Here is a 24,116-nt window from a genome sequence, read left to right as displayed (position 1 = left end):
TGTTGATCAATGAAAAGCCCCAGTACCCGGACTTCTGTGTGTTCAGGAATGGGTCCTGTCTCCAGAAAGAGCTCAATTTTGGCTGTACACTTTGGTGAGGGGCGTATGTGTACAAATTCAGACTTTTGAGGGGAGCATTGCAGGCCACAGTGGCGAGCATAACGGTCCACTATGGTCGCCGCTTGTTGCAGGTTGGCCTCAATGTCTCCGAGGGAGCCCTGCGTGGCCCACAGGGTGATGTCGTCGGCATACAGCGCATGCTGCACACCAGCGACAGCACCCAATTGGGCCGGCAGGTGCATCATAGCCAGATTGAATAGGAAAGGAGACAGCACTGCACCCTATGGTGTTCCTCTGGTTCCAAGTCGGAAGGGACCGTGTTCAGTGTCCTGGATTTTAATGTAGGAGTCACGATCTGTCAAAAATTGCCGAATGTATCTGAACGCGTTGCGTCCGCAGCCGGTTTGTGATTAATGTTCCTGCGACTAAGCATAAACGTTTACATTTCAAAACTTTTGGCTCCGTGCGCAGGTTGAACTTACTATGGCCTGCCGCCGAGTTGAGGCCCTCCTTCGCGAAAGGTGCGAAGGCCAAGTCACCTGCCGCGCCCGGCAAGGCTACGGCATTGCTTGCCGCAACAGGGACAAACTGCTGCTCCAGAGGTTCCAGGTAGGCATAAAGGTTCCGCAAGGCTACTGAAACTAGAGCGATAGGTATATTATGAAAACACTGACATCGGATGTTGAAAGCTGGTCAGTTGAAATTTATTTGACGAGTGAAGAAATCACGAGCAACACGTTAGAGGGCAGCTGAAAATTTCAAATATTTCGTTTCTCACTGCTTGCAGATTTGTTCGTCTAATGTAAGCGCAATGTAATGTTTCTGTCACAGTTCAAGCAGCCGCCCAGCTTCAGAACTGGGCGGCCGCTTTATCAATTCGGATAATTTTATCCCAGTTGTGTTCTTATGTTGTAATTAGATTTATTCACTGTTCTTTGCCTCACCGATGTAACATTTACCCTATATAATACCCTCCTTATAGGGCCTTTACGGTTATTGCGAAATAAAATAAATAAATAAATTATAAAAAGTACACAGTTCCATGCGCAAACCTCGCATCGTCTGAATACTTGGAAGAAATATATATCCATTGTCGCAGCACAAAATAGACGCATAAAATGTCAGACATGTTTTGGAAGACCGACACGAAAAATCTTTTTAAGAACGCAGCTCTTCATTGCGAACCTCGCCGGGATTTCCTGACCATGGGTGCTGCGTGGTCTCTCCGGGCAGCCAATAACGGCGAAAGGCGTGCGCGAACACCGGATGGCATCTGCGATTGGAACGTTTGGCGACGAAAAGTAGGGAAACGACGAAAAATGGAGACGTACAAAAGCAAAGTTCACTATAGAGGATCAGGAAATTCGGTTGTGGGAGTTCGTGTTTTTTTTTTTCTTCTTCTTTTTGGCTAGGTAGGACATTAGGCAGTATAGTAGCAAGAGCTTGGTGGCGCAACCCACCACCCCGTTCCAAAGGGGACGCTCATAACATCCATCCATCCATCCAAGCCGCCGTGAAAAAGGAAGGGCGCACCTGGAATATTTTGGAACCACATAAAGCAGAAGGCTGGAACACTACAACAACATATCCTAGACGAAGAAGGAAACGAACTGGAAGGCGATGCGGTGTTAAATTACATCCATAAAATAACAGCCGAATCATTCCAAGGCTATGAAAAGATGGTTTTACAGAAAAAGTCGCAGTTTCGCCCTGAAGGCGAAGCACCGATTGCGATAGCAAATTGATAGCTATACAAAGTAAGAATGGTAGTTCTATAGCCCGTATGAACTTGTAAACCTTCCTTAGTAACCAAATTAAGAATGACAATTTGTAAGCGCGACCGAACGAGGACGCAGGAAGAACGCGACACACTGAGACAGCGCTGTTTCTGTGTGTCTCCTTATTTTTAAGTCGTCGTTGAGTCCGACTTATGCATTGCATCATGGATTCATACCAACCATTCTGCCAACGTGTTTTAACTAAATTAAAAAACACGGTTTCACGCGCGCAAAGCTAAGCATGAGCACAACCCACTCGATGACGGCGTAAACCGCGAGTAAGGAATCGCGGCAACTATCGAATTTACCTTCGTGCATCTCTCCCTTCAATGCGAACGAAATGTCGAAAGCGCAGCGCATACGAAGCTACTGGCATTGCGCGCACTCTGCAAACATCGCAGACCCTTTTGAAGATTAGGCCCGTGAAGGCACGCGCTTTGGTCACGTCGCAGATCGCTTTCGAGATAAGGCACCCGCACGGCCGCACTATACGCGCCGTGCACGCCGAGGGACGCGCCTCTGGTGGCGGCCGTTCCCAGAACACGGGGGAGAGGAGCCTAGCGCGCGCCGTAGTTTGTAGTGTCGTTGATCGTGCTTCTCTGTCTTATTCGCGTTTTCAGAGCAATATAGGCATCACCATTCGCGCGCGTGGGATGGCCAAATCTTCAGGGAATGTCGAAGAATAATTCTTGCAGGGTGGGGGGCTCAAATACCGGTGAAAACGTGCCGGCGATACGGTTGTAATCATTCCTGGCAAAGCCTCATCAGCGCAAGCAATGGTAGCAAAAATAGATCGTCGCTTCGAAGGGAAATTTCTTCTTCTCATCCTTTCCTTTGTCTCGTCGGTGTTTTTAGAGCGCAGCTCTTTGGCGTCCGTTCCTGGGTTTCGCGTCGTCGTCGTCGTCGGCGTTGTCGTCGGCCTCGTAACCAGCTCCGCCCCCCTTTCATCCCCCCAGCGCTAGCAGCGACCGACTGATACCGCTGGATGCCGCTGACGCCGCTAGAGAGTCAAGATAACGTGACTGCATAGAACACCGTCGCTGCCATGCAGAAAGAGGAGGAAAGGGTCCCCCCCCCCTGTTCTTGTGTGGCGGATAGCTGGGGTTGACTCACTATCGCCGTCAGCGGCATCAGTCAGTCGCTGCTATCTCTTCCCTCCTCCCTTTATCGTGTTGTCCGCTTGCTGCGCGCGCTTCTGCCCCCATCGTTTGCCGCTGGGTGTACACGCCGCCCCCCTCCGCTTCCGCTTACTGCTGGTTGCTCTCGACGGCGGCGATGAGCCTCCGCTTCGGCGGCGCGAACTGCAGGGTCTTCTCGGCGGCGGCGATGAGCTTCTGCTTCAGCCTCGCTTACTGCTGGTTGCTCTCGACGGCGGCGATGAGCCTCCGCTTCGGCGGCGCGAACGGCAAGGTCTTCTCGGCGGCGGCGCTTAGCCTCTGCTTCCCCCACGGCTGTGACAACCTGGCGAGGCACTTGTATAGATCTCGTCTTTGAGAATCAAGCATTGGTGTACCAAGTCGAACATATATCAGTCTATTTCTCCGACCACAAAGCTTCCTTCATGACTGTCAAGAACTGTTAGTGGAGTCTTTGTTAAAGGAATACGTGTGAAAAATAAAAAAAAAATTATGTGATAGCGCATACATGTGTTGCTCGATTTCTTTGCCTCATTCTATCCAAAAGGTGAAACGGCTTATTTGCTGCGCTCAAATTTCGCATAAGGAAGTAACGTAATCGTCGGTAATTTTTTTTCCACTCGATCATAGTAAGACGTGTGAGCAACGAAGTTCGTCTGCAGTGCAGCATGAGGTTTAAAGGCATTTCGCTAAAGTTCGGAATGCTGTTTGCCGCTTATACTGTTTTCCGCTTGTTTACCGCGTTGCGCTAGCTAGGCAGCACGACTGCACGAGGGCATTGCGTTGTATGTTGAAGCTCCTGAAGTTTGCAAGAACTGAAATTGTTGGTTTCATGTGGCGCGGTAAATCCTCGCACCAGCTGTGGCGCACTTCATGTTTTTACATCTATTTTATGCGTGGCTTCGCACATATTTAACAGTTGCTAGTTGCTCCATGCATAACTCTTGTCGATTCTTTTGAGCTGCGAAGTTTTCACCCTACCTTGTTTGTAAAGGGTATAAATCACGCTGTGTCTTATCGGAATGATACCAAGGAAGTGCTTCTTTAACAGCTTTATTCCTTTCGCCCGAGGGCATCTTAGATATTGTTTGCGTTTTTGGAAATGTGTTAAGAAAATAGGTAGTTCAGGGCGAGAACTGCTAATAGCTGCTGCATATGGTATTTTTGTTCCATTTCTCGCTGAAAAGTTCGCGTCCCGTTTGGGAAGTCATCACACCTCGATGCTGCCTGAGCAAACTTAACACGCCGATTGATTTGTTTGTTTCACAACGTAGTCCCTTCTTGCATGTGAGTTTTGCACTCAACTGAATTCTTTCTTATACTTACGCTGCAGACGACTAAACCGGGCCTTGCCGCCAGTACTCATTTACTTTGACTGGCGCTGCTCTGCCTTTAACTACATCATGTGGCACGTCTCTCTAGTACTATAAAAAAGCACTGAAAAGTTAGTCTTTAGCGTTGTACGTTTCCAAGCAGCTCCCTTGGGGAATTTAAAATTGCACGAACTGCAGCGGAAACGGTAGTTCATCGGCGTATGCAGCAGAATTGCATCGGCAGTACAGCACTAACACGCGCTTTTATTAACCCGTGTGTTTGGTGACTTCGTTGGCTAGTGTACGCGTTTCCACCAATAAATTGCCAATTACTCTTCTTGAGGCAACTTCAACTGCACTTATTCGGTGATGTCACATGTATTCATCGGCAGAAAAATCACAACGGCATATGCAGAGATTGCACCGTGCGGATTTGTTTGATATAAGTCTGCACTAACGACGGGTGCTTATTATTCAGGTACAGGTGTTTGGTGACTTCGTTGGCTAGTGTACACGTTTCCACCAATAAATTGCCAATTACTCTTCTTGAGGCAACTTCAACTGCACTTATTCGGTGATGTCACATGTATTCATCGGCAGAAAAATCACAACGGCATATGCAGAGATTGCACCGTGCGGATTTGTTTGATATAAGTCTGCACTAACGACGGGTGCTTATTATTCAGGTACAGAAGCAGCATTGCGGCAAGGACAGAATAAAAAAAACCATTGAGAGATTGCATCACTCAACAAAATTTATCGGCTAGTGAACATGAGCTCCACGTCATGTAAATGGGGTTCAAGGCGTTTGTCTGCGGGACACACCTTGCACGTATGTGGACCATGTTGTCCCAAACACCGGTAACATCGTGTTCATACCCGCTCGTACAGAGGTCAGCATCTTCCCTACAGCTGTCACCGCAGAAGAAGCAGCCTGGCACCCGAACAAAGGAGAAATCTCAGCCGCAAACTTCAGCCATTCTTGCTGCAAAGGGTTGTCGTCTGCTACTGCTCCCGCGTGTACTGTTGAAGCGTCGGCTAGGTGGCTTTCAGTGCCTCTATTGGCCTCGAGCTCCACCACTGGAAAAGCTGGCGCCACCGTCGGCGTGACGTTCTATTGGGGATCACGTGAACATAGCGGCCGCGTCGGCTGCTTCGGGAGCGCCGAAGCGAGCTGAAAACGAGAGTTTAAATTCCCTCGTATGCTGCGGTCCTCATTTAGTGGCGAGATTTTCCCGCTTCGACTGTCTCCTTTGCAACGTTTGAAAGCACTTCAATAGGTAGTGGCCGCCTTTGAAGGCGCGCAACATGGTAGGCTACTGCTCGGTGCCGCAGTGGCGGACTTACGCAACGGAGCCCGGTGTCAGCCTTGTTCACACGTAACCGCAGGACAAGAATCTGCGTAAAGCTTGGCTCGCGAAACATAAAACCGGCAAACAGTCATCGGCTACAACTCGGGTATGCAGCAAGCACAGACGCGAGGAAGATTTCTGCTACGGCGCCGGGTCTGCGATGTTCGGAAAACGCGCACTGAGACGCTCGCCCGAGTCCGCTGCCCGACTAATGTCATGACGGTTTGGTCTATGAACTTATCGATGCTATAAATACTGGCAAGTTCACTGGAATGGAAAGGGAGCGGTAAGAAGCACAATAAAAAAGAATGGCATGTGGTCATATTCGTGTTATGGATTAATGCACTGGATTAGAAAGAAAGAAGCAGCGGGAAATCGCACGCTGAGAACACCAATAAACATGCAGTGCGGCGCAACTCGAGAAATAATATTGAAACGTCCAAGAATTTAGAAGAAAAAAACATTGAATCGTCGCGACGGCACATCACAGTCCCCGTAGGCGTCGAAGCCTCTGCAATGAAATTATTTTTGAATAGCTCTGATAGCGCCCACGCAACAATGGTGGCTTGTATGCTGTCAAATGCTCATATTCCGCCGGCTAAAGCTTATGACACGGCGCGAAAACACGCACGCGGGGAAAGCGAAACAGTACGCGGACAAGCATGCAGACGCGCAGTCGGTCGCTGCGAATCTGTGCGATCGCTGCATTGAGGCTTCATTCTGTTACGCTCCATTTAGTTATAAAAATACTATAAGAACATATTTCACATAGTTTGCTCTCAGCGTTTACCTACCTTTCACGCAAGAAGGCGGTTCGGGAGACTCCATCGCGGCGACCGGGCACAGTGGCGTTCACTGTACGTATTCGGTAAAGAGACAGCGTCTGTAAACGATTCTGTGCTTTCAGTTTGCCCAAGTTTATTATTTAGACAGTAAAAAATTCTCTCGTTTCGTAAATACTTACAGAAATATCCGGGCGAGCTCGCGCGTGGTGTTTTCAGTGAGCGCTGACGGCAAAACCTATGAGGAGCGCGCCACGTGATCCCTCATATTATGCCAGCGAGGCGCTTCCGATAGATGGCGACTCCGTAACTCCTCGCCGCCAATAGGCGGTGCACGAGGCGTATAAGCAGCAGCGTCAGAAGAGCGCCCCCTCCTCACACCTCGCGTCACCCCCGTGCCTTTCTCGCGGCAGGAGAGAGCAAGCCAATTTTACCTCGCACATACAGCATATGGCGCGCAGCGACAATCTTATCGCCCTTCGACCCTACACACTAAACATTTTAACACCCTTAAGGGTGTAAATCAGTTTGTCGCCAGACGAACACCCTAAGGGTGCTGTTGTCTACACCCTACAGTTGGGGTGCCACTATAGCACCCTAAAGGAAGGGTGTCCAGCAAAATAAATTTAGGGTGCAAGGGTGCTCGTCCAAATTAACACCCATCTGTGTGGGTGTTGGAAGGGTGTACACCCTTTTATTTCTAGCGTGTATGGAAGGCAGATTCGGCAGTACACGCCTTCAATTACTACTATGTACAGCGATCCACGCGCAACTATTGCGTGTGCCAGAAGGTTCAAGTTCGGCTACCAAACGCACTGTCGAACAGCCGGCCTTGAAGCTTCGATGGGCATACACAACACCTATACGTGTGGATCACATTACATATTAGTAATTCATGGTGTATATTGGAAAACCTGTCTTCGCTGCACAAATACAACCTAGCAAACTTGACACTTTTGAGCATGTATATCAACACCAAGGTTATCACGATTTCCATATCCAAATAACATGCAACACAGACTGGTAAGATATATGCTGCATTTTCAAGAAAACGCAAATATATTTATTGCATGCTGCAATACAGAGTACAACATATACATAAATCACATGAAATATAAACATGCACAATCACCAAACACATCGGTAAGTACAAGAACATGTACATTCCCCACAAAGGTACCTAAAATATATGTATTGATCAAATCTGTTATTAGAGAAGAAACTATGTATAGCGGCACTGAAAGAGCCTGGGTTGATTCGCAGTGTTTTGGGCCACATAAAGGAATAAATTTTTAGTATTAGGCTCCAGTGAATGAAAATTCAAGTTTTGATGCTTTAAGAAAAGGCATATTGCAAAGGTGAATTAGGAAAGCAATTGAAATGCAGAGCAAACGCACAAGAAAGACACCTGTTATTTTGTACACTAATGTAATTGCAAAGCATTATGAAAAGTTTGGAAAGTCGATGTAAAGCATAACTGGCCAACATTTTTCAGACTGAAACAATACTTTCCAAGCATAGACATGCTTTAAGTGAGGTTTATGCCAGGAGCCTTATTGCTAATTTTCTATTTCCAACAAGGTTACTTGAGCACAAAAAATACGTAGAATTTTTTAGTGCCTACATAGTTTGTCCTCTTTTGTGAAACGAGAGTTCTGTGGGCTAAAGGTGCTGTGTAGCGGTTTTTCTAACTACAATACCAGTTTCTATAAATTTTTGTTTTGCAACTCTAAGGCACTGGTACATATGCAATATGTAGTTTGAAAATAGGTTCTCTTCTTACTATAAATCAAGAGTGCATATTCCACATCTACTAGTGCCTGGGTGCAAAGTGCAGTAGGAGGCCTGATAAAAACAAACCACTGTTGATTAAACGATTTTGCTGAGCACAAAATGTGGAGTGTTTTAAAATACATAGTAAATTTCTAAATTATTTGCACTTAGATGCAGTAATTCAAGATTAAGGCATGCTATAGCATGTGAGCATGCAAATTAGCAAATATGGTTTAATAAATTAGCCATACTCTGGTTACTAAAAGAACACAGGCATAGGCAGTCATGCAAAAGTTCAAGTTAAATATCACACTGTTAACATTTGCCAGCAAATGGTCGTATCAAACATTATAATTATACTGAACAAGGGTAGTTTCTTGGGATAGTTTGCAATTAATGAGATAAAACTACGTACAGCTTCAATGACAAGAACTGCGAGAGATGACAGACTGCGCTGACTTCCAACAATATTTAATTACGTTGCCACATCATGTGTATTTGTACAAAAGTGGGCATGCGCAGAATATGAGTCACAAGGGGTGTCTAACAGCAAGTGACTGTACTAAGAGCATCGTCCTTTGAAAAAAATAAACATGAGAATTTCTATCTGTTGAGATACAAGACTTCACTAGGGGTCAGCACGATAGAGGGGTCACTAACGCACACACTAACCAGTTTTCTAGTGGAATCTGCTTCTATAGTTACCCGGTTGACCTGTGTCTCGCTAAAGCTTCCGTACCTTCAAAGAGGGGCACGCAGCCGCAGTCCCAGCAATGGATGCCGAAGTGGCCTTGTACAGTGTTATGGACGTTGTTATCGTGCTCTCCTAAATGATTGTTTAGGCGCCTGCCTGTCTGTCCAACAAAGTCAAATGAGATATTGTAAAGCTTTGCCTCCTTAACAGCCTCAATAAATCTTGCTCACACGAGATGCAACATAGCGTTGCTGCACAGGCTGATTGCCTTTCTTGGGTTGGCTACCCTTTGGCCTTAATTTCAGCCATAGCGGAACAGCTTCTGAAGTGCACAAAACATGATGAGCGCGCTCGGTCAAGGAACCAGCCGGTTGAAAGACACAGGTTTGCAGTGCTACCGTATGTTCATGATGTCTCCCATAGGCTAAAAAAGATTAGGGAACCTGCAGAAATCAGTCCTTTTCTCAGCCCCGGAAAAGCTGGCAAGGCTCTGTAAGTGTGTAAACGCGCCTAAATCACGTCAGAGTTGTTGCTCTGCCGGGCACAGAAAACGTTTTGCGATGTGTGCAACGAATGTGGTTTCCCAAATTCCCATTTTGAGGCAGTAAATATATTGGACAGATAGGCAGGCGCCTAAATGATCGTTTAAGAGAGCACTACAACAACGTCAATAACACTGTTCAAGGCCACTTGGGCATTCATTGCCGGGACTGCGGCTGCATGCCCCTCTTTAAGATACGGAAGTTTTAGCGAGACACAGCTCACCCGGTAAATTATTGAAGCTGATTTCACCAGAAAACTGGGTAGTGTGTGCGTTAGTGCCCTCTCTATCACGCTGACCCCTAGTGAAATTTTGTATCTAAACAGATAGAAATTGTGATGTTTTTTTTCAAGTGACCATGTTCTTTTTACAATGACTTGCTGTTAGAACACCCCTTGTGACTGGCTTTCATTTTCTGCGCATGACCCCTCTGTGTATACACACACGATGTGGCAACGCAATAAAATATTGTTGAAAGTCAGTGGAGTGTCTCTCGCAGTCCTTGTCCTTCACGCTGTACGTCATTTTTTATACTGAACAGCCAATATTGATTCGAAATTAGAAAAATATAGTACACATCTGAGCTGCAAAAATGCAAGTGATGCAGCAAATGGCCTTTAGCTTTCCAAAAGAAAAAGAAATGTTCACGGTTAACCACGAGGTGCAGGGACTCCATTCTCTGAGCATCTTGACCAATACATGCAGCGCATGGCATTGCTGGAATCTTGCATCCTGCATTAGCAACATAAGAAGAGAATCATGAGAATTCAGTCCGTGCAATTACACATGTACTTTGCGGAAAATTTGATAAAGCAACAAGCTCCTCAAAGTAACAAACTTAATGTGACTGGGCAGAATGCACCACTCAGGCAACTGGGCAAGACAAGTGAAAGGTAGAAGTTTCTATTTTGCAAATTGAGGAATTGCATGTTACTGTGAATGCTAAACCACTATCATTGTGAACACAAGGCACATACAGCAGCAAAAACATAAATTTACAGTATCCTTTTCACCATAGAAAATAAGAGTGAATAAAGTTTAAAGACTACAAATGACATCTCTCAACAACAGACATTTGTCCAAGAGTGTGTATGTGACCTTAATACAAAATTGACATTATGAAATCTGCAATATATCTGCATTACACTTTATAAGTACTGCAGGTGAGAAGCTTACGGGATATGGCACATTAAGAGTGAAATGCACAAGGCATTAAAAAATGACTGTTTTTACACAACATTATTACACTAGGAGACAAAGAGAACTGTTTTACAGAGAGTGCATACAAAATGAAAATGAGGGAATCCCCACTGGCATTCTCATTTGCCCTGCAATACATGCATCCAGCCCAACAATATCCAACTCTCCAATGCAGTTTATTAGACACTTTCTGCATCCTAAAATTTATCGTGTATTTCTTATTTACTAATTTAGTAAGAATGGACATTTTGGCATACTTTCCTCGAAAATTTAGCATGTGTTGTCAACTATTTTTCTTAGAGCACGCCCCCTTCTTTCAATGGGTTAGCTTAGCAATGCACTGACAAGTAGTATTCCCTTATTTAAACTTATGATCCGTCCTCATGCTCTAAACTGTGATGCCACTCCGATGCAGTCTATGTTAATCTGTGACTATTTACATGGTCCTTCTTTCTGTAGCCTCTCAACTAGAGCCTGAAATTTCTTGTCTCCTAGAACAATCGTCTTTCTTGCCCAAAACATATTGCACGGTTACCCCTCATAGGGGGGGGGAAGGGTACTATATATGAGTTTTCACATATTCAATGAACCTCAGAGACACAACCATTTCTCATCCTGTGTTGCTCCTACCCGCATGAGTCACAATGGTTGTAAATTGGCTACCTGCCCTCTCTCGCTTAAAAGTACATTTTGCATGTGTAAAATAACCACAAGCATCACATTTCATTGAATGAGTGCTCCTGTGCATGTTTTCCGTCCTGTAATGGCTAAGTTCAACATGGTCAAGTTGTTTGAAAACTGTCTAGCCTCAACCAATACTTTGTGTAGTTTCAAAATTATGATACATTCATTTTTCAAAACTTGTCCCAAATTAAGCATGAGACATTTTCATGATGCAAATGAGGTAAGGTTGTGCTCAGAGACTATGATAGGCCTGCTATATCCTGCAAAACTATGTGAAATGAAATATGCTTGCAATTTTCGTGAGCAGCTAGCTCAGTACAATTAGGCACATTACCTGCGGAAACGTTTTTTAACGCTCCCGAGAGGTCCTGGTTTCTTGCAATTTCTTCAAATCCCTTGCAGTCTAGATTGCAATCCGGTGCATTTTGATTTTGATATTGTATTCAAAATAAAAACAGCTGAAATTTTAAGGTTTTGATAATTATATGGGAATAAATTAAAGGTAGAAGAGTGTAATGCAATGAGCAAATAACAAGCTCATTGCAGAGAGTAAACAAATATTCCTTTCCTGCAAATAAATTGGTAGCAGGAAGGTCATACGAAATTAGCAGTGAATGCACAATAAAGAATATGATGCTACAATGCCCCGGCATTCTGTGAATATTCTTGCACAAAGAAAATCCTCATTATGAAAGACCACCAAGAAAATGCAAATGTATACTTTGGATCAGCAGTCATACCTGCAGTATGCACTGTACCATCGGCAATATTTACAACCACAGGCAACTGCACATCATACCAAGCTTAGGCGGCCAAGGAGCCTGAGTTTTAAATTATAACTTGACTTATTATATTACCTACACAACTATATCTACTTACAATGTTGTCTTCTCAACCGCTTTCAAGAAGACATTAACCATCTGTCTGAAGGCGAACGCAAGTGGCTTGCTCTTGATGGGGGGCGCCAAGGCTGGGCATTGTGAAATTGCTGCTACCATCTGCATGACCTGTGAGAAACGACGCTCTAAGTACAAGATAAACAAATGCTATTAGAGCAAAAGACAAGATCATTGGCAATGAGCCTCGTTTTGGTTTACACGAGAAAAGCCAAGAATAGGGACTTTGTGCTGCTTACTGAAGAAGAAGCAAGCCTCCTTCCAGATGTTGCAGTCATGCATTAAGATTGTCACACAGCGGTATGCTTGTATGCTGCTGTCGCCAGTACGCCAGTATGCTTTGAAGTTTATTATTTCAAGTTAAATTGATTATTGTGTTTTCTTGCCAATTCTTGGCAAACAGACCAGCAATGAAATAGCTCTTACACACATACTCCCTTTTGAGGAGAGAATTCACACACACGCACGCATGCATGGGCGCACACACACACACGCACACACATGCTTCTGCCACATGAGCAGCTTCCTGTGCTTGACACACATACATTTTTTATCCTGTGTCACTCCTACTGCTAAGGCATAAAAAATCCTTTGTGTTACCAACCCCAAACTCCTCAACCTACACCTCCAGCTTAAACACTTTCTCGAGAGCCAGGACAAGCCTTCTAGCTTCCCCAGTGCTCCAAACTGTAGTTACGAATTTCGATAGGGCTATAGGCGACAGCTCTCGAAGGGCATGCAAATTACCCGGAGACCTAAAGCTTGTATATACCTCTAAAGCACAACACTTCAAATTTTCAAAATTCATTAAAGCTCCTGAAGACAATTGCTATATACGTAGAACGTCTCGAATAACCTGCCGCTAACAATTTCAGCGGTTGTCTGCATCAAAAGAAATGTGGGCTAATGGGAAATCCACGTCTTTAAGATCGGAATTATTGTAATGGCGAAACACACTACCAGATTTCTTAATCATTTATTTATGCTCTGGATGTAACGTTCCTTTCACAATAAAAAACAAGGATATCGATTCATCAGGGCATGGGAGGAAAAAGGACGAAGCGTATACTTGGTGCCTTCCCACTGGTCCTCCCTAGAAACGGCGCCTCATACAGCAGTTGTCCAGGGTGGCTTGAAACCAAGCTCGGCTTTCAGGCGGGAACACTCGCTGCACCAAATCGGAAGAGTTTTATTGCGAGTAAAACTCTACCGGCCTCATGCAATACATACGCACGCACAAAAAACGCACCCAAACGCACACACAAGTATACGCACTCTCAAAGCGCAGACACAAAAGCGCGCACGCGCACATTGATGAACACAAACAAGCACACATACATGCATGCAGGCAGACACGCTAACACGTGCACGCACACACAGCGACCCACAGACAGCACACTCACAAAACACGTACGCACTAGACACGCCCAAACACGCCGGCCCATACAAACCGGCATGTACTGAACGCACGCGCACACACACAAACAGCGAGCCGAGCGCACGCACGCACGCACACACACACACAAAGCGAGCTGAGCTGAGCGCACACACAAATCAAGCCGAGCGCGAGCACGCGCACACGCACAGACAAAGCGAGCCGAAAAAATGCTGAAGGCGTCCGGCAAGCAGCAACAGCAGCACGCGACCGCATCAGGGAGAACCAATACCGCGCCGGTTCCTTCGAAAGGTGGCTAAGCCAGTCCTTTTTCTACGCGACGCAAAAGTGGTCGACCACATATAACTGAAGTGCGAACGACCGTATTACAAGCAGCCGCGCTGAACGCACAAGAGAATCACATCAATGAACGTTCAAGCGCTGAGAAACAAAGCGTAACTATGCAGGCGCACCACGCCCGATGTAGATTTGACAAACATTAGTCACACGGGACGCGATCGAGGTAGTTAACTTGCCCTAGTAGGAGTGCAGCTGCTCTTGCTCTTACATTAGCGAATTATGAATTATGCTACGAGATCACAGTGAGATATTTCTAAAGCGAACAAAACAAATACCAAATAAACGGGCACTTGCCTGAAAGTTTCCATCATGCCAGTACTACCGACCTGGCACGTTGCAACTTCTCGTTTCAGCCTTCGTGGATCCATCTTCCAGTGCGTACGAACGCTTTGCTTTGAAGTGGGGCACGAGTAATATACAAAGCATGGGCCACATCTTTTTCTACCCCGCGCGCAAAACTAATCACACGTTTAAAATTACTTCGCACAGCGCGCGACGCGAACGCACGCGAAAACGAGCATGATGGCGCAGCTTCCGCCTTCCCGTCCTGCCGCGCGCCGAAGTGATGGTACAGCTACAGCGTCGGCCGTCACTTCCGGTCGCTTTTCATTGGGCATGGGCGGCCGCGCAAATTGAACGTTTATTCTGACAGGTTTGCTTGCTCGCACGGCCGCCTGTTCGCTGCTGCTTCGTTGTGGTCTCTAACTAGAGCGGTGAGGCGCGTAGTTGCTACTACGTTTCGTGCCGGGCATTTTATTTTGGGGTGGGGGGCGCAGTCTGTGCTGCATCACTGAGGGTACAGTACACAAATCGGGACCGTGAGCGAGACGATCGGCGCTCTTCTGCTGGCGGGATTAGATTATTCGCTGTGTCCGAACGAAGCAACTTTGCGAGGTCACAGCGTAGTTTCAGCGATATCATGGCTCGATAAGGACGCTCACATCTTGGTCGTGCGACAGCGACGCGTAAACATTCATGAGGAGGCTGAAGACTGCGTTTGCAAGTGCGTATGCTCTGGATAAGAAATTAGAGCTTTGACGACACCAGCCCTTAATATATAGGCTCAGCCTTACAAGCTGTATTTGAGGACTTAGAAAGCACTTAGAAAGCAGATCAGTAGCTTAGTCAACCCCTGAATGAATTAGGCAAGGTACGTGGAAATTCGGGTTTGAGAACTTCCAACGTGATCTCGCCTCTATAAGTCTTCTTTATGGATTCACCATGCAAATTGTACGTTGATGCCATTGTACAGCAGAGGCTCGTCTAACAGCACGTCCCTGTTTGTTCAGCAATGTATCCAAACAGCTTCTTCCATTTCACCACTTTTTGTTGGGCTATTAAGGGCACCGAAATATTAGTGCAGAATTGCGCAAGTTGCTCTCGTGTTTTCGCTCTGCTACTGCAGTTTTTCTAGAAGTGTTTAATTGCATGTTAATATTCCTGTGAGCATGAAAAATAATGATAATGGAATTGTAAGTGAAAGGGCGTTCTTTTTCTGGATGATACATTTTTGGAGTGGCCGTCATGCCAGTAACATCAGAATCCTTGAATAAATATCGACAGTCACTTAGGAATGGGAAAACTTAATCGCTTCACGCATCTACACTTGCAATTGTCACGTGACCATGATACGTTCGTTCATACATTGTCACGTGTTCTTCACAATTCTACCTTAATCTCCCGTAATCCACCGTGCTATAGTTTGTACGAACCTTAATGCAATTTATTCCACCCTTATTCACGTTAGTTCACATTATTTACCCATAATTGCTCATACTTAACGTTGTTGTATTTACTACCTTCTGTATCACTACTGACGTCATACAAGACGGTGAAGACTTCACATTTTATTTATTTATTATATACATTCGAGGCCTAGTAGGCACAACAGAAAGAAGTGGTGAAAATATGCAATAATTGCAATGCAGCGCAAAAATAGAAAATCAAACCATAAGATAATTTGAACGTCGACCTTGAATTAGTGGTGTCACAAATTGAGACTGTGGAGGCGGGAAGGCGGTTGCATTCAGTGGCTGTTCTTGGCAAAAAGGAAGAATGGCACATCAATTTTGTGTTGATGGTCGATGCGAGACGAGAACTTGGTGTGGTGAAAAGATTTTCTTTACGAGAAGGTTTAAATTAGCATATTCTATGAAAAAGACAGAGACGAAAGTATTTGCGACGTAACCAAAGGTCAGGTTCACCTAGTGTTCTTTTCATGGACGTGACGCTAGAATGAAGTGAATAATTTGGGAGAATAAAACGGGCGGCGCGGTTCTGAATGCTTTCTGAATGCTTTCAAGGGAAATGACAAGATTGGCATGAGCAGGGTCCCGTATGGATTGTTGTTGCGGAGAACACCACCTTTCCTACCTGAAAGGCCATGAAACGTTTTCGCATTAAAAATGCAATACATACACACATTGCTCAATGCGTGGACGTGTACACGTTACTCAGATTTATGCATCAATACGTTCAACACCCTTCAGGCGTCGATTTAACACCCTTCTTTGAGCAAAGTCACACCTTATGTGTGGTATCCACCCTTGTGATAGGGTGCTTTGGCCGAAAGGGGTGCTAGAAGGGTGTGGGCATGGGTGTAAATGCCGAAAGCACCCCTATTAACACCCACAAGGGTGTAAAAATGTTTAGTGTGTATGCCGAACCTCACGGGGACGGCACGAATGGCCCTGGAGTGTCCATCTAATTACTATCGCAATAAATGAAGAGCATGAATGAGCACTGGGTGGAAAAGGAGCTGGTGCTCAGAAATTTCACCTGAAAAGAAGCCGAAGACAAAATTCCTTAGCGCAGAGCCACAGGGTCAGACGAGTTCTTTTCTTTCATTTTATTTGTTTTCTTCTGTACAGGAACAGAAACAGGTGCAAAAGCAATAGGTCGAATAGCCTGACAAAGGCCTTGGCTCCAAATACAGTGCGGTACGCAGGCCATCATGCACACTATGAAGGAAAACAAACATCTGTGAACATATTTGAGCACATGAGAAAGAAAAGAGTTTAGAAAGAACACAAATGTTTGGTTTGTGCTTGTTTCGTAGACGTTACAATGATGAAATATACAGAACATAGCGACCTTAATAATACATACACATACGTTTACAATACGGCACTTGTGCTGTTAAGCCATTCATGTCAAGTTATAGTCTCTGAACACATTTAAGTACGTAAAAAGAACAATATACATGAAGCACGCAAGATAATAAAGATATATGTAAGTATGGTGTCATGTAAAGGTTTAGTGTTAGACATTGCGAAAGAAAACGAAAGTGCGTTGAAAGAAGTTTGAAGAAAATTCAAAGTTATTTTCTATCAAAGCCCTTGTAAACGTTTTTGAGGTTGTGCTATCTATGTCTAAGGAGCGGTCGATATTATTTGGCAAAGTAGGCACCTGGTATATAGTGTGTTGCCGTCCATAAATAGTTCGCGTCTTTGCAGTCCTTCTAAATGGGCGCGGAAATGATGCGGACAACCCTGAAAACATTGCAAGCAAAAAAAGCCTACTGCACTTAATTTACTGGAACAATTTGAGATAGTATATTTGATTGGCTTTTAACATATGATGCTTTAGAAAAAGTGTTCTCCGCAGGTCAGATAAGGGGCCATAGTTGCTTTCAAGAATTATTACCACCATCTTTTGCAGAATAACGAGTTTAGTATAATTTGTCAGCGTCGTTGTTACCCACGCAAGCGCAAAGTAAGAAATCCGAGAGTAGAACAGAGCACTGATGAAAGGAAAATACACAAATAAACACAAGTAAACACTTTTACAAAAGAGCACTGATGAAAGAAAAATACACAAGAAGTTACACAAATGCTGCTAGGCATGGGTGAGCACGATTATGCATCTGGGATGGCGGTTGCAAAAATTAGGGATGAGCATGACCGAATGGACCCAGGTAATGAATTCCAGTCTTGGATTGAGCGGAAAAAAAACTGAATTTGAACATGTTAGTACGTGCGTAGTAGGGTATCAAGTTAAGAAGGTCATGATGTCTTCTCGTTGATGATCCCGGCGCGAAGTTAATGTAATTATCATTTGAGAGCCTAACTAAAGAATTGACAATGCAATGCAAGAATTTTAATGATTCGACACGGCGACGAGAAGAGAGCGTGTTTAGGTTCAAGGAAGAAAGTGTTGAAGAGGGCGAGAAATTGCGATCGTAACGATGACATATAAATAATATTTGGGGTTTTACGTGCCAAAACCACTTTCTGATTATGAGGCACGCCGTAGTGGAGGACTCCGGAAATTTTGACCACCTGGGGTTCTTTAACGTGCACCTAAATCTAAGCACACGGGTGTTTTCGCATTTCGCCCCTATCGAAATGCGGCCGCCGTGGCCGGGATTCGATCCCGCGACCTCGTGCTCAGCAGCCCAACACCATAGCCACTGAGCAACCACGGCGGGTGTGACATATAAATCGCACAGCTTTTTTCTGTATAGCCTCTAGTTTATCAATCTCTAACTGCTTATGCGGGCTCCAAACTACAGATGCATAATCAAGAACAGGGCGGTTTAGAGATTTATACATTACTAACTTTGTGTCTTTAGGAGATCGGGTTAGCGTTCGCCTCGAGTAACCTATTTTTTTTAGTGCTTTACGGCATATGTAATCAATGTGTTTGGACCATGACATGTTATGCGTAAAAATGACACCACGATACTTATACTCAGAAACCTTATCTACTGTACGGCCATAGAACGAGTAACTGAAAAGGGAGGGCGAAGATTTGTTGCAGAAAGACATTAGAACGGTTTTATTTAAAATAATGTTCATTTGCCAAGTGTTACACCAATCGCAAAACCTAGAAAACGAGTCTTGAAGGCGATAATGATCGTTAGAAGATTTAATCACTTCATATAGAACGCAGTCATCAGCATAGAGACGGATGTTAGAAGAGCAGTGAAGTGGCAAATCGTTTATGTATATTAAAAAAAGAAGCGGCCCAAGGACGGAGCCTTGGGGCACACCCGATGTCACATCAACAGTAGCGGAGTCAGTCGAACTGTAAGAGACGAACTGGGAGCGAAATGAGAGAAAGCTTAAATGCCAGTTAACCAAATGTGGATAATTCAGTACAGCATTACGTTTAGCAATAAATTTAGAGTGTAAAACGGTGTCAAATGCCTTCGAGAAATCTATAAAAATGCCATCAACCTGGTTGCCTACGTCAAGGTTAAATGAAATGTCATGCGTGAACTCAACTAGCTGCGTTAACGTGCTAAAACCGCGCCTAAACCCATGTTGCATGTTAGACAGTAAATTATTTTATTCCAGGAAGAGTGTGATGTGCTTATGAATGATGTGTTCCAACATTTTGCATGACTGTGACGTCAGTGAAATTGGTCTGTAGTACGACAAACACTGCTTATCTCCAGATTTATAAAGAGGGAGCACTTTGGCTAGCTTCCATAAAGAAGGTACACTAGAGGATGATAAGGACTTTCTGAATATGACTGACAGATATTTTGATGACCACAACGAATAACGAACAAGGAACGCCTTGTGTATCCCGTCCGGACCGGTGCATTTCTTAACATCCAGGTTTAATATAAGGTTGAGGATGCCTTCGCAGTTTACCTCAACGTCACTGATTGCTCCAGAAGAAACTATATTAGTAAGTGTCGGGATAAAATTGTTATCGGAAACAAACACGGATTGGAAATACTTGTTGAATGCATCGGATATCACCGCCGGGTCGTCGGTGACGTCATTATCTATTCTGAAAGAAGTGGATGAAGCATCGCGAGGTAAAATAGAAGACCAAAATTTTCGTGGGTTAGTTCTTAACAAATTGTGCAGGCGAACGCGAAAAAAGAAACCCTTCGCATTTTGCAACATAAGATTGAATTCTTTCTTTGCCTTAACAAATCTATCCACTGCCATGGGATCAGTGCCTCTTCTGGAACGCCTTAACCTTCGAACGCGACGGGGCAAATGCAAGATATCACGAGTCATCCATGGATTGTTAGAATTCTTTTTCTTAGTTTTAATGGGCACAAAACGTTCGATACATGATTTGACAAGACGCTCAAAGTAATTAGCAAGGCAGTTGACGTCCTGGTTGTCTGCAAGTGCACTAAACGTATCGAAGTGATGAGATAAGGCATCAGTAATGGAGTTGTCGTCCGCACGAGTGAAATCAGGGAAACTCGTAAACATATAGATAGATTTAGAAATTGGACAGGAGAGTGACACTAAAACGCCTTTATGGTCCGAAATACCATCAATTACCTCGCAAGAAAAGTCACGTTCGGCTAGGCTAGCGCTTAAAAAAACTAAGTAAAGGACGGCATTTCATCTGGTTGCACTAGGAACAACCTGGGTGAGACCAAAGAACAAGGAAATGTTGATTAGTTCTTTACAAATATCTGTGTCGCGACCGACTGCAGACAATGATGGCAAGTGGATGCCAGGGGCGTTGAAGTCACACCCATACAGATAAAACTCGACGAAGCAATGTTGATCTCGCTCATGAAATTTGCAACATCATGAAGAACATCAAGAGTAGATCCGGGGGGACGATATATAACACTAATCACAATTCACTGATTGTGAAGGTAAATTTTACACCACACGGATTCTGTTTCTGGAGGAGAAGGCAAGACTGAGAATCGTAGATCCGACCGGATAAACAGTGCCACGCCACCACCAGTACCGCTAATCCTGTCTAAGCGCACGGCAACAAAACCGGGTGGAGTGAACTCAGATTCGTAAATACCATTGTGCAGGCAAGTCTCTGTGATGCCGATAACATATGGGGGGAATGAATAGATATAAGGGACAACAAATCAGGAAATTTTTTAAGAATACTTCGAGCGTTTATATTCAAGACAACAAGGTTCTCAAAACGACCAGGATGAATTCAGGAAGTGGATGGAACGGAAGTCAAATGGCCAGACTCAGAAGAAACACGTTGAGCGGGTGCCATGACTAATTAGTTTCAAATGTCATCCCAGCTATAACGAACCTTGTTAATAAAAGCATGATCATATCTCAACTTCACAACAGAACCGCTGTCCCGAAAAGAGGCTGATGCGTCCCAGATTTTTTCCCGAATTAACCGAACCCTAGAAGAGAAATCTTCTTTAATGACGAAATTTGAGCCCTTGAGTTTTGAAACGTTCCTAAGAACCTCGGTTCTGTCGCTGAAGTTAGAAAGTTTAAGAATGACGGGACGAATGTAAACAGTGCGTGCTCTACCGAGCCTGTGGCAGCACTCAATATGAGGGCAGCTAGTCTTCAGGTGCTCAGTAAACACAGATGAAACTGTAGTCATCAGGGTGGTAGCGTTTTCATCCATTACTTCAGAAATACCGTGTATTATTAGATTGTTTTTACGAGAATGATTTTCAAGGCTGTCATTTTTTAAGACCAAGCCCGTTACCTTAGTAGTGAAGGCATTTATTTCAGCACGTAAATCGCGTAGTAAACTAGTCTTCGGACATAGGAGTGGATTCTAGTGCATGAACACGTGACTCTAAAACGTCAAAGCGACGCGCAACTGACTATTGAAATGACTTAATTTCCGCAACATCTCGTCCCAACTGAGTCTTCCCCTCCAATAATTTAGAGAACATTTCGGATGCCGAAGGGTCGTTTTTGTCATGGCTATCAAAGGAAGGGCGAGCATCGTCATTCTGACGTAGTAGTTCTGCGGAAACCCGCAATGTGGAGAGAATTATTAATAAAGGGAAAATCAGACATCCACCCGTTCGTAGCAATTGCTACAAAGGAAACCCATACGGGTTCCTCGAATGAAAAGCCTTAGAGTTGAAGAAAAATTCGTCCTGGTCCGGGACTCGAACCCGGGACCACCGCCTTTCCGGGGCAGCCGCTCTACCATCTGTGCTAACCAGGCGGCTAGCAGATGGCAGGGCGAAGTCGAATTTGTCGACAACACACGAAGCAAAGGCAAGTGTTTGACGTAGTAGTTCTGCGGAAACCCGCAAGGTGGAGAGAATTATTAATAAAGGGAAAATCAGACATCCACCCGTTCGTAGCAATTGCTTCGTGTGCTTCGTGTGCTTCGTTTGCTTCGTGTGTTGTCGGCAAATTCGACTTCCCCCTGCCATCTGCTAGCCGCCTGGTTAGCTCAGATGGTAGAGCGGCTGCCCCGGAAAGGCGGTGGTCCCGGGTTCGAGTCCCGGACCAGGACGAATTTTTCTTCAACTCTGAGGCTTTTGATTCGAGGAACTCGTATGGGTTTCCTTTGTAGCAATTGCTACGAACGGGTGGATGTCTGATTTTCCATTTATTAATAATTATCTCCACCTTGCCGGTTTCCGCAGAACTACTACGTCAAACACTTGGCTTTGCTTCGTGTGTTGTCGACAAATTCGACTTCGCCCTGCCATCTGCTAGCCGCCTGGTTAGCTCAGATGGTAGAGCGGCGCCCCGGAAAGGCGGTGGTCCCGGGTTCGAGTCCCGGACCAGGACGAATTTTTCTTCAACTCTGAGGCTTTTCATTCGAGGAACCCGTATGGGTTTCCTTTGTAGCAATTGCTACGAACGGGTGGATGTCTGATTTTCCCTTTATTAATAATTCTCTCCACCTTGCGGGTTTCCGCAGAACTACTACGTCAAACACTTGCCTTTGCTTCGTGTGTTGTCGACAAATTCGACTTCGCCCTGCCATCTGCTAGCCGCCTGGTTAGCTCAGATGGTAGAGCGGCTGCCCCGGAAAGGCGGTGGTCCCGGGTTCGAGTCCCGGACCAGGACGAATTTTTCTTCAACTCTGAGGCTTTTCATTCGAGGAACCCGTATGGGTTTCCTTTGTAGCAATTGCTACGAACGGGTGGATGTCTGATTTTCCCTTTATCGTCATTCTCATCGAGAGCGGAACCGGATCCACGCCTAGACATAGACCGAGGGCCCGGGCCAGGCTTGATTTCCGCATCTCCGCAAGGGAGCAGCAGCAGAAAGCGATCATCAGATCGGATACACTCGGCATCAGAATAGTAACATACCTGCATGAAGAACAAGCAGCGATTAAACATGGTGCCAGTGTCGCTGCAGCCTAGCCCACTGAAGAGTCGATCCACGCGCTGGACATTTATACCGTCGGCTGCTGACGTCACAGACCGAGAGTTGTCGATTATTGACTGATCAAAGGACAGGACATCGGGGTGACTGGCATGCCGTAGCTTGAAGTGGGACACGCCGAGGTAATCGCATGTGGTAGCGATAGAGCAGTTCCTGGGCAAGTGCTCGACCGCAAAGGGAGCCGGTATTAAGGAATTGAATTTATACAATCATCTAATGATACTACTTATTTCGGCCGTTAACTGTGTTATGTGTTCGTTCCAAGATGTTTTCCTGAAACCAATCTCCCTGGAATTCTAACATATGCCCATGGTAAGAAATGCTCGTGCTAAAATTTGGTGGCTTGTTCACAAGAGCAAATATCATGTATTTTGTTTTGTTGGCGTTCATCGAAGCATAGCCTGTTAAGTTTACACCACGAAGACAACTGATTGAGAAAAAGATTCGCATTTTTTTTTCAAGATTGACCAGCGAAGCACCTGAAAAAAAAGATATTTGTGTCGTCTGCGTACATTACTAGTTTGCGACAATCTGGAATGCGGCATAGCCTATTTACGTATATTATAAATAGCAGGGGACCTAATATGGAGCCCTGCGGCACTCCTTTCTTCACTTTCAAGGTTTGCTAACGACTCGTTATTGATTACCATGTATTGGTAGCGACTCGTTATGTAGCTTTTCAACAAGTCACGCGCAATTACTTGTATACCGCATGTATTCAGTTTACCTGAAAGGATGTCATGACAACGGTATTAAATGCTTTGCGTAGGTCAATAAAGAGCCGAACTGTGTATAATTTTTTTCTCAAGGTTATCTGTTATATTCTTAGGCAAAAGCTACAGGAAGAACGGATTAAGAGGAGAATGAAGTGCGCTTGTCTTTGCAGCGGCTCGGTGTCGGCTCGGCCCCTTTTCATGAGTTAACCTTTAAATAAACGCACCTCATCGTAGCAGTTTTGTAGACGGTGCGGGGTAAAACAACGGTGCCCCCGAAGAACGGTGACGAACGACCCGCAGAAGTGCAATCCTTTAGATGCGCCGAAGTCGCCGAATTGCCGGTCTGCCACCACAGATGGCTTCCGATGACGACAATACGCAACCTTCT

At 45.0% G+C, this 24,116-nt stretch overlaps 1 protein-coding gene, 1 long non-coding RNA gene and 1 other non-coding gene across 3 annotated transcripts in view; 2 read left to right on the top strand and 1 right to left on the bottom strand.

The window, feature by feature from the left end:
• LOC142567775 (WD repeat and HMG-box DNA-binding protein 1-like) overlaps positions 1-24,116 on the top strand; it is a 350,415-nt gene that overhangs the window by 241,010 nt on the left and 85,289 nt on the right. Inside the window, exon 9 of the mRNA XM_075677936.1 lies at positions 532-669. Coding sequence (XP_075534051.1) covers positions 532-669 — 138 coding nt within the window. The remainder of the gene's footprint in view (positions 1-531; positions 670-24,116) is intronic.
• Positions 9,785-13,434, bottom strand: LOC142567686 (uncharacterized). The gene is made up of 3 exons (XR_012825215.1): positions 13,279-13,434; positions 12,193-12,320; positions 9,785-10,161 (listed from the first exon to the last, which is right to left on the bottom strand). It is a non-coding gene; the product is annotated as an uncharacterized LOC142567686 (long non-coding RNA).
• TRNAS-GGA (transfer RNA serine (anticodon GGA)) lies at positions 22,334-22,407 on the top strand. Its single transcript has one exon. It is a non-coding gene; the product is annotated as a tRNA-Ser (tRNA).

Source organism: Dermacentor variabilis, unplaced genomic scaffold (assembly GCF_050947875.1).
Source record: "Dermacentor variabilis isolate Ectoservices unplaced genomic scaffold, ASM5094787v1 scaffold_14, whole genome shotgun sequence".
NCBI classification, from domain to species: Eukaryota; Metazoa; Arthropoda; class Arachnida; order Ixodida; family Ixodidae; genus Dermacentor; species Dermacentor variabilis.
Note: the sequence above shows the minus strand (reverse complement) of the source record. Positions and strands in the feature narration are given on the sequence as shown.